Source organism: Nansenia antarctica (genome assembly GCF_963989245.1).
Source record: "Nansenia antarctica genome assembly, chromosome: 4".
Taxonomy (NCBI): Eukaryota; Metazoa; Chordata; class Actinopteri; order Argentiniformes; family Microstomatidae; genus Nansenia; species Nansenia antarctica.
The window spans coordinates 59,663,446-59,677,133 of NC_137689.1; the positions used below are offsets into that span (position 1 = coordinate 59,663,446).

The 13,688-nt window shown below is 41.3% G+C and overlaps 1 protein-coding gene across 1 annotated transcript in view; it reads right to left on the reverse strand.

The window, feature by feature from the left end:
- Positions 1–2,507: 2,507 nt before the first annotated feature.
- ncs1a (neuronal calcium sensor 1a) overlaps positions 2,508–13,688 on the reverse strand; it is a gene marked incomplete at both ends in the record, with an annotated part of 18,398 nt that continues 7,217 nt past the window's right edge. The window contains 6 exons of the mRNA XM_080530354.1: positions 2,508–2,606; positions 3,307–3,384; positions 4,006–4,094; positions 4,732–4,810; positions 6,757–6,895; positions 12,560–12,584. Of these exons, the coding sequence (XP_080386480.1) occupies positions 2,508–2,606; positions 3,307–3,384; positions 4,006–4,094; positions 4,732–4,810; positions 6,757–6,895; positions 12,560–12,584 (509 nt within the window). The remainder of the gene's footprint in view (positions 2,607–3,306; positions 3,385–4,005; positions 4,095–4,731; positions 4,811–6,756; positions 6,896–12,559; positions 12,585–13,688) is intronic.

Sequence of the window (13,688 nt, forward strand, 5' to 3'; positions counted from 1 at the left end):
AATAGTTTGGCAGCAGGCAACAGTGCCACTATTGTTAAATATTCACAATTAAATAAGAGGTGCGACGTCCTTCCCTCCTATCAGATCCCTACTTGGCGGCTAATACATGGGATATTATTACATAGCATGTAATAATACTCAATATTAAAATGTAATCATATTTTAGATTGAAAGCAGCTCTGGAAAAAATATTTTGAAATGGTTTTGATTATTTGGTATACCATACGGTGTGCTTACTTTAGCTTGCCTTGCGTGCGACCTTTGCACTTGAGACTACACTTACCTGCAAAAAGGTTCAACCAATGTAATTACAATCGTAAATAAGCCCATACATAAAATATGAACCAAAAAGTAAAATGACCATTGTAAATGTAAAAACTGAATTGTATCCAATTTCAGCAAATGCAATTCTTCTAGGATTACAAATTCACCATATCATCTTCAACTTGCGCTTTACATGAATGAAAAAAAGTTTGGAATGTTTGTAATATTATATTATATTAAAAGTATATTTACGTACAGACTTTTCAAACTTTCTTGGCCCCACTGAAACCAGGATCAGACAAGGGTCTCAAGCGAGCCTCAACACAGCCCTAGCAAGCAAAACCCTATAGGTATACAGAGGTAACACAAGTGTTCAGGTGTGATAAGGATATGTTCTAAAATCACAATCTTGAATGACCATGAGTCATGACCAACCTTAGATGTAAATCTTGATCTTTTATTTTATTGTTGAAATGAGCATGTGTCGCACGTGCTTCGTCACGTTCGGTCGTTCTTCAGCACCTTTTGTTTTGCACTAAATCATATATTAGTCCACTGGCATAAACTTCCCTTCAACTCTTCTCAGAATATTTTAGCCAATCTTTGGTTCAGGTCATCAGGGCCGTTCATTATCTGTGCTATCAGTCTGTAGCACTAGTTGAAATTGAAGGCACCTGTTAATTTATAATTAAACAATGTAGCCGCTAACTCCTGGTTTTGGTGGTTAATTGCTGTTAGATGTGCTTTACAGTACAGGAATACATTTATGATTCTCAAAGCCCTACAGCTGAGACCGAACTGCTAAAACACAAATGTACATTTGTACAGAACAGAACTGTAAAGCAAGATTCAAATGTATAATTAAGAAAGTGATCATATATAAAACATTTTGCTTTGTTGAACCTTTTTGCAGGTATCTCCATACCAATATGACATTGCTTCCATTGCACCTGCCAAGTTAAATCAAGCACACATCAAGTTGTTCACATTTGAAACCATTTCAAATAGCCTACGTGTTTTGTCCAGCTCTGGTTGAACACATGATTTCTCGAATAAAATCTGTTTATTATGCACATCCCCAGACAGGCCTGTTTTGCAGTTAACTACTGTATAATATATTATGCTGAAGAAGTATGAGATGGTTAATCGACCGTTTCTTGTTCTTGGGTAAACACATTTTTGTGTTTAATGTACTGTCCTTCCTATGTCATTTGGCAACACTCCATAAAACAAAAATAAATAAATATATAATAAATACTTAAAATAAATAAGGACTAAATAAATTGACCCAGCATTCCATAGACCAGAGCATATGTCCATATGTCTGTTTATGTCCTCAGTAGCAGTTTATTTTAGTCTGTCCCATAATGCATTGATGCTCAGTAACACAGAAAATATAACAAAGATGGTGCCTGCTTGGTTCCATGATCCATGGTCCACAGCACAAAGATTATTCCATGGTGATCAGTTCAACTGGTCTTTCATCCTTAAATGGAAAAGTACTTCTTTTCATTTTATTTTGTTTCTCAGAAAATGTTCTAGCAAGCAGGTCTGCAACCACATTGCAGTTTCTGTGAAGGTGATCAAGCTTGTAGTTTGTTTAATGTTTGTTCTAATAATCCTGGAGACCATGGCGATGAGTGATTGACAGCAGAGGCCCACCCTTGCCAGCTCTCATCATTTCCTGCTCCACAGCTGATTGGCTGGCCAGGCATGGGAAGGCGTGACAGGCAGTGGTGTCCTGCTCTCAGACAACACACTGATGGGACAGTAATCGACAGTCCATCATGGAGAACTGTGGAATGGTGGGAAGAATAGAGAGAAATGAATAGAAAAAGAGTAGAAAACGGTTTAATTAAGAGTCTAATCAGTCTAATATGTTGGGTTCAAAATAGTAATTACATATTTCTCCACAATTTCTACACAGTTAGACACATAAAGTGGTAGTTCACCAAAATCATGAAATAACTTTGGTGATTTGTTCACTGCAATCAGTTTCTGAACAGGGACAAAGTGTGAGTTTGTTTACCTAGCACCTGTAACCAACAGCTAAATTGAGCATCTAACCACAAATGGAGATCAATGTATCCAATATTAGCACTAAAAGCACCAGACTTTCACTACTACCAAGAAACGCTTGATTCTGATGTATGCAGAACGTTTAGATTATGTACCATACCCCCTAGCATTAGTGTTTTCAGAGACTTAGAGGCACTACTCACTGTAGGGAGATTTGGTGACTGCTACACCAGGCCATCATACAGTGATAGAGCCTGGACAATGGAGGGGTCTGCTTTGGAGCCCTCCTGGAACTCCTGCAGGGTCAGCACACCATCAGAATTCTGGAAAACAAGTCGCATACGTACATTGGAATCAACAATGAATCATTGTGTATAAAATGTACAAGGGAAATGCAGTTTAATTATCAAACCAGAGGAGGGCACTATAATACTCAGACTGCAAATCTACACCGAATATCAAAGATAATGCCTTTTTCGACAGTGGGTTCTTGGCTTTTTAAGATATTGTCTATTAGTATCCAAGGATAAATGGTCAATGGGAAGCTGGGAGAGAAAACCCATTTGGAACTGAATGTTAATGTGTGTGTGTGTGTGTGTGTGTGTGTGTGTGTGTGTGTGTGTGTGTGTGTCTGTTTTTGATTGATTGAAAACTTTATTAGAAGATTTGCAGAAGTAGGTACATGAAAGTACATATTACATACAAGGTCAACTAACAGGATAAAAACCCAAGAAAGCCACTGGCTTATTTCAATTGGGGTCCTTGATTCTCAAGGTCTGTCTGTCTGTCTGTGTGCGCGTGTGTGTGCGCGTGCACGCGAGTGTGTGTGTGTGTGTGTGTGTGTGTGTGTGTGTGTGTGTGTGTGGAATGTGGAATGTGGAATGTATAGCGTTTCTTACTTTGTCCCTACCTGTGTGTGTTTATGAGAGAGATCTGTGTGTGTTTGTGATAGAGATCTGTGTGTATTTATGAGAGAGATCAATGCAAGACACAGAGAGTTTACACAAGCCTGGTCCGGGTTACCTTGTCCATCATGGCAAAAATGCGGTCCACTCTCTTCGCTGGTGTGTTCTCTTCCTCAGGCAGCTCCACTGTGTTCCCCTAAAATCACACAGACTCACACACACACACACAGACACACACACACACACACACACACACACACACACACACAAACACACATACGGGTCATATGAGAGATACGACCAACAGTATCAACATGAGCAATTACCTGCAGGAAATTACAGAATGTGTCTTTATTGTCTAAATACCAAGGTCTCATCTTTCATACTGCTAAATAGTGCATGTAGTAACAAAATACTGTGCCTGTAACATTCTAAATAGACTAGATGTGCCAATCCAGTCACAATATTGCATTCTAATTCTCCATACTTTTCACTGAATGATACACTTCCCTACCCATATTTACAGTAAAAGCATAGGAATGGTGAAACAGCTCATGCTTACACCAATCCTTACATCAATGAATGTAATGTAATAATTATTAAATCTGTGCAGGGGGGGGTTTAGATAACTGTATAAAATTGGATACTTAGGGAAAAGGATGGAGAGTTGAGGCGCAGGGTATGACTCACTCAACAACGGCAAGATACTTTCACATTTAAATATTGATTATGATGCTCTGTCTCTGTCACCTCAATTATGCAAATGATTATTAACTGGTATAAATATTTGATAGTGAAAACAGACGGAGGAATTTACCACCATCTGGTATATTGCATCCACAATGTTCAGCATTTCGTCCCGTGTTATGTAGCCGTCGTTATCCAGATCGTAAAGCTTGAAAGCCCCTGCAACAGCCATGAAAAACAGCTAAATGTGTGACTCCCGTTCCTATGGCTCGTATGGTAGAATGGTGGACTGGTAGTGTATACAGTACACACAGTATTTATTTCTACACACATTTTTACAGTGATTAAAATGATTCTTTACACCCCCTCAACACCAATCAACACATAAACAACTGTCACCAGTAAATCAAATCCTGCAAAAGCCCCGAAGGGTGTGTGTGTGTGTGTGTGTGTGTGTGTGTGTGTGTGTGTGTGTGTGTGTCTGTCTGTCTGTCTGTCTGTCTGTCTGTGTCTGTGTCTGTGTCTGTGTCTGTGTCTGTGTGTGTGTGTGTGTGTGTGTGTGTGTGTGTGTGTGTGTGTGTGTGTGTGTGTGTGTGTGAAAGTGCATGTACATGTGTAAAGTTGATCTAGTAGCTCAACATTCTCCTTAACATTATCTCTGTTACCTACTCAAACTCTGTACAATAGGAAGAGCCCTGCATTTTTCTCTTATCTGACCTGACTAGGAAAAACTGTGGGGCCTAATTAATGTGGTAAGAAATAATTCCTCCTAAATAAAAGAGATTATGGAGACAGTATGGCTACATTAAGTCAAAGTTCACAGTGAGGTGCTGTGTGTGTGTTCTGTCCATCTTACATCGGAGCTTCTCGTCCAGTGTGCCCCTAGAGGTGACTGACAAGGCCTGGATAAACTCAGCGAACTCAATACGTCCATCCTATAGAAAGAGAGAGAAGACAGCGAAAGATAGAGCAATACATAGATAAAGGGGAGGGAGGGAGAGATACACAAACAAAGTGAGAAAGAATGGCAGGAGTAGAAATGACAGTGAGTGGGGGGGGGGGGGAATGAGAGATAAAGAAAGTGTCCCATGGAGAGAGAGACAGAGAGACAAACACACAGAAACCATCCAACGGCAAAGACGGGAGAACCAGATTCTTTTCACAGGAGACGGAAGGACATTTTCTTCACAAGAGAAAGAGAGAGGGCCTGGCCATTTCCATTCAATCTAATCTCTGACATGGCTCTGGAAAGACAGCAGGGTAAAAGGAGTTGGTTTCAAATAGAAATGACTGTGGACAGAGAAGCCCGGCACATTAGCCAATGCACTAAGCCAAGGGAAGGGAAGGGTGCAAATTGGTTTACTGATGTTTCTCTTCCTCAGAGGAAAATCATGAATCATCAATTTGGTTCTTTTGTGCCTGTGAGTGTAAGGGGGTGTTCTCACTAGAACATTTGCTTCACTTGAAACGGAGTTTAGGGTCATGTTCTCACATGAAAGTCCGAATCGAGACCCGGAGCAAGTGGATGAGTTCGCAACATTGTTGCATAAATTATTTCTCTGATTCGCGTTCTCACAGTCCTTCATGTAAACGAAGTAACATACGCAATCGAAGCAACAGACGTGGTAGTTGATTGGTCAGAAAAAACTAGAATTGCCCGTTGTTCCGCTCTTATCCAGATCAACACGTGTGCGCTGTTGTTTTCCTATGGACTGCGTCGGGCAGCGTTCTCGCCAAAAGCGAAGCGAAGCAAAGTGATGGATGCGTCGTTTCTAACCGAAGCGAAACCACCCTTTTCAAGCGGAGCATCCGACGGATATTTGCTCCGGGAGTTACTTCGAATGCGCGTTCTCACAGCTCCAAACGACGCAGCAGAGCAAAGCAAACTTTATCCTAAACTCCGTTTCAAGTGAAGCAAATGTTCTAGTGAGAACACCCCCTAGGATAAAGTTTGCTTTGCTCTGTGTCGTTTGGAACTGTGAGAACGCGCATTCGAAGTAACCCCCGGAGCAAACACTTGTTTGGATGCTCCGCTTGAAAAGGGTGGTTTCGCTTCGGTTACAAACAACTTTCATGTGAGAACATGACCTAAGTGTGAGCGTGTGTGTGTGCGTGAATGCTAAGTAGGAAATAACAGCTTCCCAGTCTCATCTTGACTTCATGGACAGATAAACATTTGCACAAACAAACTTTCCAAAGATGCACACACACACACACACACACACACACACACACACACACACGCACACACACACACACACCTTGATTCAGCACTATCTGCTGCTTACCTGCACTGGAGACAGTTTGCACTCAACACACAGTAAATGGACTGCACTGCACATACTGTATATAGCACCCTTATCCAGAGCGCTTTACAACAGCCTCTCATTCACACACCAATGGCAGAAAGCTACCATGCAAGGCGCCGGCCCGCTCACTGGGAGCAATTTGGGGTTCAGTGCCTTGCCCAAGGACATTTAGACATGTGGCCAGCCGGGGCTTGAACCGCCGATCTGCCAACCTTGCGATCATTAGACTGCAGTTCTACCTCCTGCGCCACAGCCGCCCACACTTCCAGCATTGCTGCTATATTTATACTATTTATCTGTATGTGTTTCACCATTCCAAGGCTACAACTAAAGTATTGTTTGACTGTTTCACTGTATATTGTACAGTATTGTTATTATTATATTGTATTGGTATTACTCTATTTATTTTATTCCTGTCCTTGTATTTCACTGCACTGTTGAGAGGTAGCTCGCAATAAACATTTCATTGTACCAATCATGCACACGTGTAGGGACCTCAATCTCAAAGACCTCATAGAAATGTGAACTAAGGCCATTGGTCATTTGTGGCTTTACTGTGGACAACCAGTTACCTTGTTCTCGTCAAAGACGTTGAAGACGAAGGTGGCAAACTTGGTGGGATCACCGAAAGGGAAGAACTGCTTGTAGATCTTCTGGAAGCCAGCTGAGTCCAACTGACCACTGGGGCAGTCCTTAATGAAACCTTTATACCTGCAGTGAGTGGGAGAGAAGGATGGAGAGACGTAATTAAATACCTACATTCATGTGAAAAAGATAGGACATCCCATGAAAACCTTTGTCTTTTTCAACATATTTAAACATGGACATGTGATCTTCATTTTAACAATATTGAGAAATAGAGGTAATATAACTAAACAAGTAAAACTGCAAACATTTATTTAAAACATTGTAAAATGTAATTAATAGAAAAGCAATTTTCTTGTGAGGAAAAGGTTAGGACACCCCCACATTTATTACAACATAAAATGCCTAAAATTTGCATCAATTGCACTACCATCAGGTGTAAAGATTAGAACATTGTTAGAGAGGATTTTGGAGGAGCCTGTCTTATTTAAATCTCAGACATTTAGTTTGGTTTGCTCTTGATTGTTGAAGTGAGTGGTATCACCATCAGCACAAGTTTGATTTTTTTGGGAGGTGTACAAGGAGGAAACCCTTGCTGCAGGACTTCTGGAACAATGAGCTTTGGACAGATGACTCTAAAGTTGAATTATTTGGGTACAGTAACAGAAGACATGTTTGGCATAGTCCAAAGACAACATTTGAGCACAAGAAGCTCGTACCAACTGTGAAGCATGGAGGTGGAAATGTCATGGTTTGGGGCTGCTTTGCTGTAGCAGGGCCTAGCCAGCTCACCATCATAGAATCCACTATGAATTTTGTATCGTATCAGAGGGTGCTTGAGGAAAATGTGAGACCATCTGTCCAAAGATTTAAGCTGGATGGGGACCATGCAACATGACAATGACCCAAAACATTCCAGTAAATCCATCAAGGAATGGCTCAAAAGTCAAAGCCCGGATCTTAATCCTATTATCGGGTGATTTGAAACAGGCTGTGCATGTTAGAAACCCATCAATCATTACACAGCTGAAAGAATTCTGCATGGAGGAGTGGGAAAAGTTATAGTAAACATCTAATTATGGTATTTTCAGCCAAAGGGGGCAATACCAAGGAATTGGCATCTTTATTCATTTTTTGTTAAATAAATGATTTTGAATCTACATGTTCATTGTTTTTGGTTCAATTGCATCATCTTTATCTATATATATTGTTTGAAACAAGATCAAATATTGATATGTCCATATTAAAATAACAAAATCTTTCATCGGGTGTCTGTTTTTTCACATGACTGTATGTTCCTGTACTTACTTGTAGTTTGTTTCTTTCCTTTTTTTCTATATATCACAAATGAAATAGCTTAAGTCTTTTTTTTTTAATCACTTAAATTAGATTTGAAATGTTAAGGTCTCGTGAGGTTTTAATACAACCCATGTCGGGTTTCCTACCTCACCTACAGTATTTGAATCAATGTTATTCTTTCAGTATATTGTAATTTATTGTATATACTGTATGCATGTATTTCAATGAACTAAACTAAAATAGGGAGGAGGGGGGGAGAGGGGAGAGGTGTAGAACAGGTGGGGAAAAGAACATGAGGGAATGACCAGGGAAGAGAGGAGGAATGAAGAGAAAGACGAAGTGAGAGGTGAGTGGTGTGATGATTCACTGACTCCACAGAGAGAGAGAGAGAGAGAGAGAGAGAGAGAGAGAGAGAGAGAGAGAGAGAGAGAGAGAGAGAGAGAGAGAGAGAGAGAGAGAGAGAGAGAGAGAGAGAGAGAGAGAGAGAGGGTGCTTGGATAAGATCAACAATTTCCGGCTGCTAAACAGCTGCTAAACAATAGCATTCATAGATGAGATGCTTGTCAACTGGAACGGAAGCATTATGTAATGATGCAGTATATCAAAACAGTAGATGAAAATGCACCTGAGGTAAAAATAAATAAATAAAGAAAATGTTATAAATCTTCTATCATGAGACATACATTTAGTACAGATGCTCACTAGGGATTGGAGGGAGAAAGACAGGAAGGAAATGAGAAACAAGTCATAAAGGGTCTGTTACCACTCATGACAAACAAAGACTCGGAAAATATCAGAAAATATTAAAATATGCAAAAATATGTAGATATTGTGTGAAGAGGCCATATCTGAAAGAGCACAAGCATACAATGATAATCTTAATCGGGGGGGGAAATAAATGAAGAACCTACTCACTGTCACCTCAGAGTCTGGCTCAGCCTGATGCAGTCAGGGCATGAAGTAAACATGACTGTGGTCAACTCTCAGTAACCAACTCCAAGCCAGTGCAGTAGGCTCTTATATTTGAGGGTGATAGTGTACACAGAATTGCTACAGAATATACTCCTTTAATATGCAACTAGGGTAAAGTGCTAATGTGGTTGTAGCTTCACGTGATGAGTAACTTCACCTGAGACCAACCCAGAAAATAGCTGTTAGATCTGTGAGTGCATGCAACTTTTTATGTTGTTTACGAGAAATACACAATGATACATTTCCTCCACACTATCATATTTCAAAGCTCTTCGAAGATACATGAATAAACTGTTTTTTCTAATTCTCATTCTTATCCGCAAGTAATACTTTTCTATACTAAAAATGTTGTTAGAAAATGTCAAACATCTTACTTATCATTAGCTCTTAAAAACTCTACAGTAGGAAACAAGGTTAATTTCTAAGCTATCTATCAGCTTTTCTAAAGGCTTATCAAATCTGTTGCACTCAAAGTGTGTCAAATGAATAATTATCATAATACATGATCATTATGGTCATTATTCAAAGGAAAACACAGTGAAAAATGGTATTGAGGTAATTAGCTAATAGCCAGTTGTTGTTCCACACACACTGACCTCTACAGAAAAAGAGAAATCCTACATTACAAATCAGACATAGACTCATGATTATCAACTTAGTGGTATGTGGCCATAAGTTAACGATACAGGGAAGATACATGTATCCCATAAATGAGTAGATAATGAATAGATTGTCACCACGCCAAGTATCAAATGCTATACTATGCTTCAAAAAGATTTGATGAAACAGATCCTTGAGTTTTGGACCCATGAGTCTGGCCATACATTTCCTTTAACAGAACGAAAGGTACTGTAGTTCTGGGGACACATGGGAAGGGGAGGGGGAGAGGGTTAACTGGTGAAGGCAAGCTTGAAGAGGTGGGTTTTGAGGGCCTGTTTAAATGTTGGCAGGGTGATGGCCTGTCTGATGTGGTTGGGGAGGGAGTTCCAGAGGGACGGGGTTGCGGCTGAGGCAACGGGAGGGGGTGTGGAGGGAGACGAGGTCGGCAAGGTAGGAGGGGGCCAGATTGTTGATGGCTTTGTAAGTGGTGATTAGGATTTTGAATTGGATCCTGTAATTGACCAGGAGCCAGTGTAGGTTTTGGAGGACAGGGGTGATGTGGTCACGGCGGTGAGCAGACGGGCAGCAGAGTTCTGGACATATTGGAATTTGTTTAGGATGTTATTAGGCAAACCGTCGAGGATGCTGTTGCAGTAGTCAAGTCGGGAAGTTATGAGGGCATGGATGAATGTTTCAGCAGTGGAAAAGGACAGGGAGGGTTGGATGCGGGCAATGTTCCTGAGGTGGAAAAATGCAGATGATATGATATAAGATAAGATAGCAGGATCACACTGGAAAAGTCTTGCCTTCGTCTGCAAGTCTCATTGAGTGTTCACGCATCTAGCAACAAAGTGCGACAAAAATGGTTGGAAATTAGTCATCTTCTGTTGGGTGATGCGACCAGAATAATAAGCAGCTATATGTTATGCACATTTTCCCTGTGACTTTTATGACTAGAGAATGTCACACTAGCTTACACCTAGACTGTGTCGCCAAGAAGGCACACCTCCAAGTGGCATCTCGGCAATGTCAGAGAAAAAATTCGGAAACAGTGTGAACAGAGTTTTGCACTTCATTGGGGCGATACAAGCCTACAGCTCTCAACAATCCTCAATCATACGAAACTGACCTTGTGTCTAGGCTATGTGTCTGAGCTGGGCTTTTAACTAATTTAGTGAATAAATGTACCCATTTAATTGTCAACATTCTAGAGTGCCAAGGGTGACTTTATTCACCAAAAATGCATAAAATATTAAGTAGTTGTTATGCAAATACCACATAAAACACTTGGTACTCTAAGTGGTGAATGTTCCGGAATCCTATGGAACTTAGTGAGTTAATCCATCCATGGCAACAGCCAGAGTGTGGCCCATTGGCTCTGGGCCAGCGGGGCATGTCTGCCAGGGGCACTGGTGCCAACGCAGGCCTGAGGCAGGAGGGTACTGTGCCAGCAGGTTCTGCTGAGGGACCTGGCCCATGCATAGATGAGGCCTGCCACCTACGCCAACACTCTGAGAGTCTGGGCACAGGGCCTGACCAACAAGTTCAACCCACATAGGGCGGGCAATGATGGATTGCTTTCATATTGAGCCTTCCACCAGCTCTCACAGCACCTTCCATTGTATGAGGGTAACTCAGCCCATCTGCCATTGATGTGTGGCATCTGCTGACAGCTATTTTTTTTCGCAAGAACGGTTTCATAGAGTAGGAGGCCATGGCAGTATGAAAAGATGAAAAAGCTTTATTCCCCTCTACTCACCATAAGAGCCACAGGGCCCTATTATGCACTTCATCAATAAGACGAGGCGGTAGATCTAAACTTAAGACGTGGAGGCGTGGTCAAGGCCACTTTGCTATTATGCGTGCTGTAGTGGGCGCCTAAAACCCGGCGCTAAGCAAAGAAATTAGTCATGGGTGTGTTTTGGGCGTCTTCTCAATCAACCCAATCAGCGTGCCAGGTGCCATTCCCTTTAAGAACCGGCTGCGTTGAGTCATTAGCGCTATGCTATTATGGAAGTCCTGAGAAGGAGGTCAGCGCGCTTCTCTGCCTCTCCCTTCTGAAATAAAGCATTTATACTGTGACCGTAATTGACGTCTTGCCGTGGAGCCACGTGCGTGTTCATGTGTGCCCACATGCATGCGCAAACCGCGGAGGCGCGCTCGTGTTTCAAAACGTGCATGAAGTCTAAACTTAAGAACTTTTCAAACCACTTCTTAGCGATAGGAGCAAAGTCAGATCGCATAATAGCAGGGGCGCCTAGTGCACTTCATTAACACATGAACACTCCCACAATGAGCAATATATGCACGGGAGTTTTACGTCTTATGTGTGGGCGCCTATCGACACCTGCATAATAGCAGTAGCGCGTATGAAGCGCATAATAAGGGTGGGGGTAGGTCTTAACCTGGCGGTGCGTCTTAATTAACACTTAAGACGGCAAGTTAAGAAGTGCATAATAGGGCCCCATAGTATCTTATGAATGTCAAGACCTCCGTTTTAACGTCTCTTCCTAAGGAAGATGTGGGCCTCACAATTAAATTCAGGAGAATTAGTTGGGAAAGCTGTTGAGGCCAATAGGGTCTCTTTGTTTGCTTGCTGATTTCTCTTTTCCATTTCCAACCTGGTAAGAAAACATGGTGCAATGGGTTGGGTGTCCATGGCAACGCTGCCTCAAATGGAAGGTTGCAGGGACATCAAAATAGTTCTGGTGGTATTTACATAGCGTTCCAGAATGACAGTATGGTAGATGCAACACAGACAGAATGCCATTAAGTTCTATTAAGAGAATATTTTCTCTTATAAGAGACTATTTTGACCTGCTGCTACCTGACTCATGTCATGCTGATGACGCAGAATGAACAATATGTACTGTTTGAAAGATGTGGAAACAGTTAGGTGAGACAATGAGAGAAACTTACCATTGCTGTACCTCTTTTTCTGTGACTGCAGGTCCAAAACAGAAGAAGGAGATTGTTAGCAGAGTTAAGACTTGACACAAGATAGGGAAATTGTTTACTGTACATAGCAAGTCAATTTCCTTTTGGAATGGAATGGACTTTATTGTCATTGCTACAGTACAGGTACCAAACAACAACATTTAGGAGGGGAGGCTCCCCTGGTGTTAGGAAAGGAAAAGAAAACACATTTTAGAAAAAGCATAGATGCATAAGATCACAAGAAGGTAAGGAGCTGGTTTACATCAATAAAGGCTATGTACACAATCCACTGTACTATACTGCACAGATAGTCAACTAGGGTTGTCATATTACACATATTGGATAGTTAATTGATGGTGATGATAGTAAGATGGTCATACAAAGCATCTCTATTGTATTTTTGTCCTACAGTTTTTGTCCTTTCATAAATAGACTGGTTGAGTCGTCAAGCAAACATGGCAGGTGGTTTGACCTTTCAATGATTGCCTACAGCAGACAAATTGCATCTTTAACCTTATGTTGGAAGGTGGGAGTTGAAGCATGTCACTTGAAGTCAAGTGTCTGCTTTGGATATTTGCAACACTGCCTTAGTTCTTGCCTTGAAAGCTTTTTATTCACACAAGTTTTCCCACAGTCAGCACCAATGATTGAATGTACTAGAATACTCAGTTGCATGCTCCAAGTAATACATCATAGGCTATACTATTCTGCTCAAGGAGGGAGGAACATGATTGATGAACTCCAAATATATCTAATCATTTTAGCTACCAAGGATGTCAAGCAGTTGTTAAGTCTACAGACATCACTCCAATGATCTCTCCAATGATCCAGAACATGATTCTGTCTCCAGATTTGGGGGAAATGCATGTACACTGGGTCTCTTAACATAATCATGCAGTTAATATTGTCCTATTCCCGGGCCAGTGTCTTGGTATTGCAGTAATATGCCAGACAATTACGTACATGTCATGTACGTAATTGTCTGGCATATGCAACTGCAGTAATATTGTATGACCATCTTACTACCATCCCAGGTTCGCCGCATGGGTCCCGCATGGGTCCAGCACATGCTACCATCTCTGCTTTCCCACAATTTTAATAAATGTCTGGG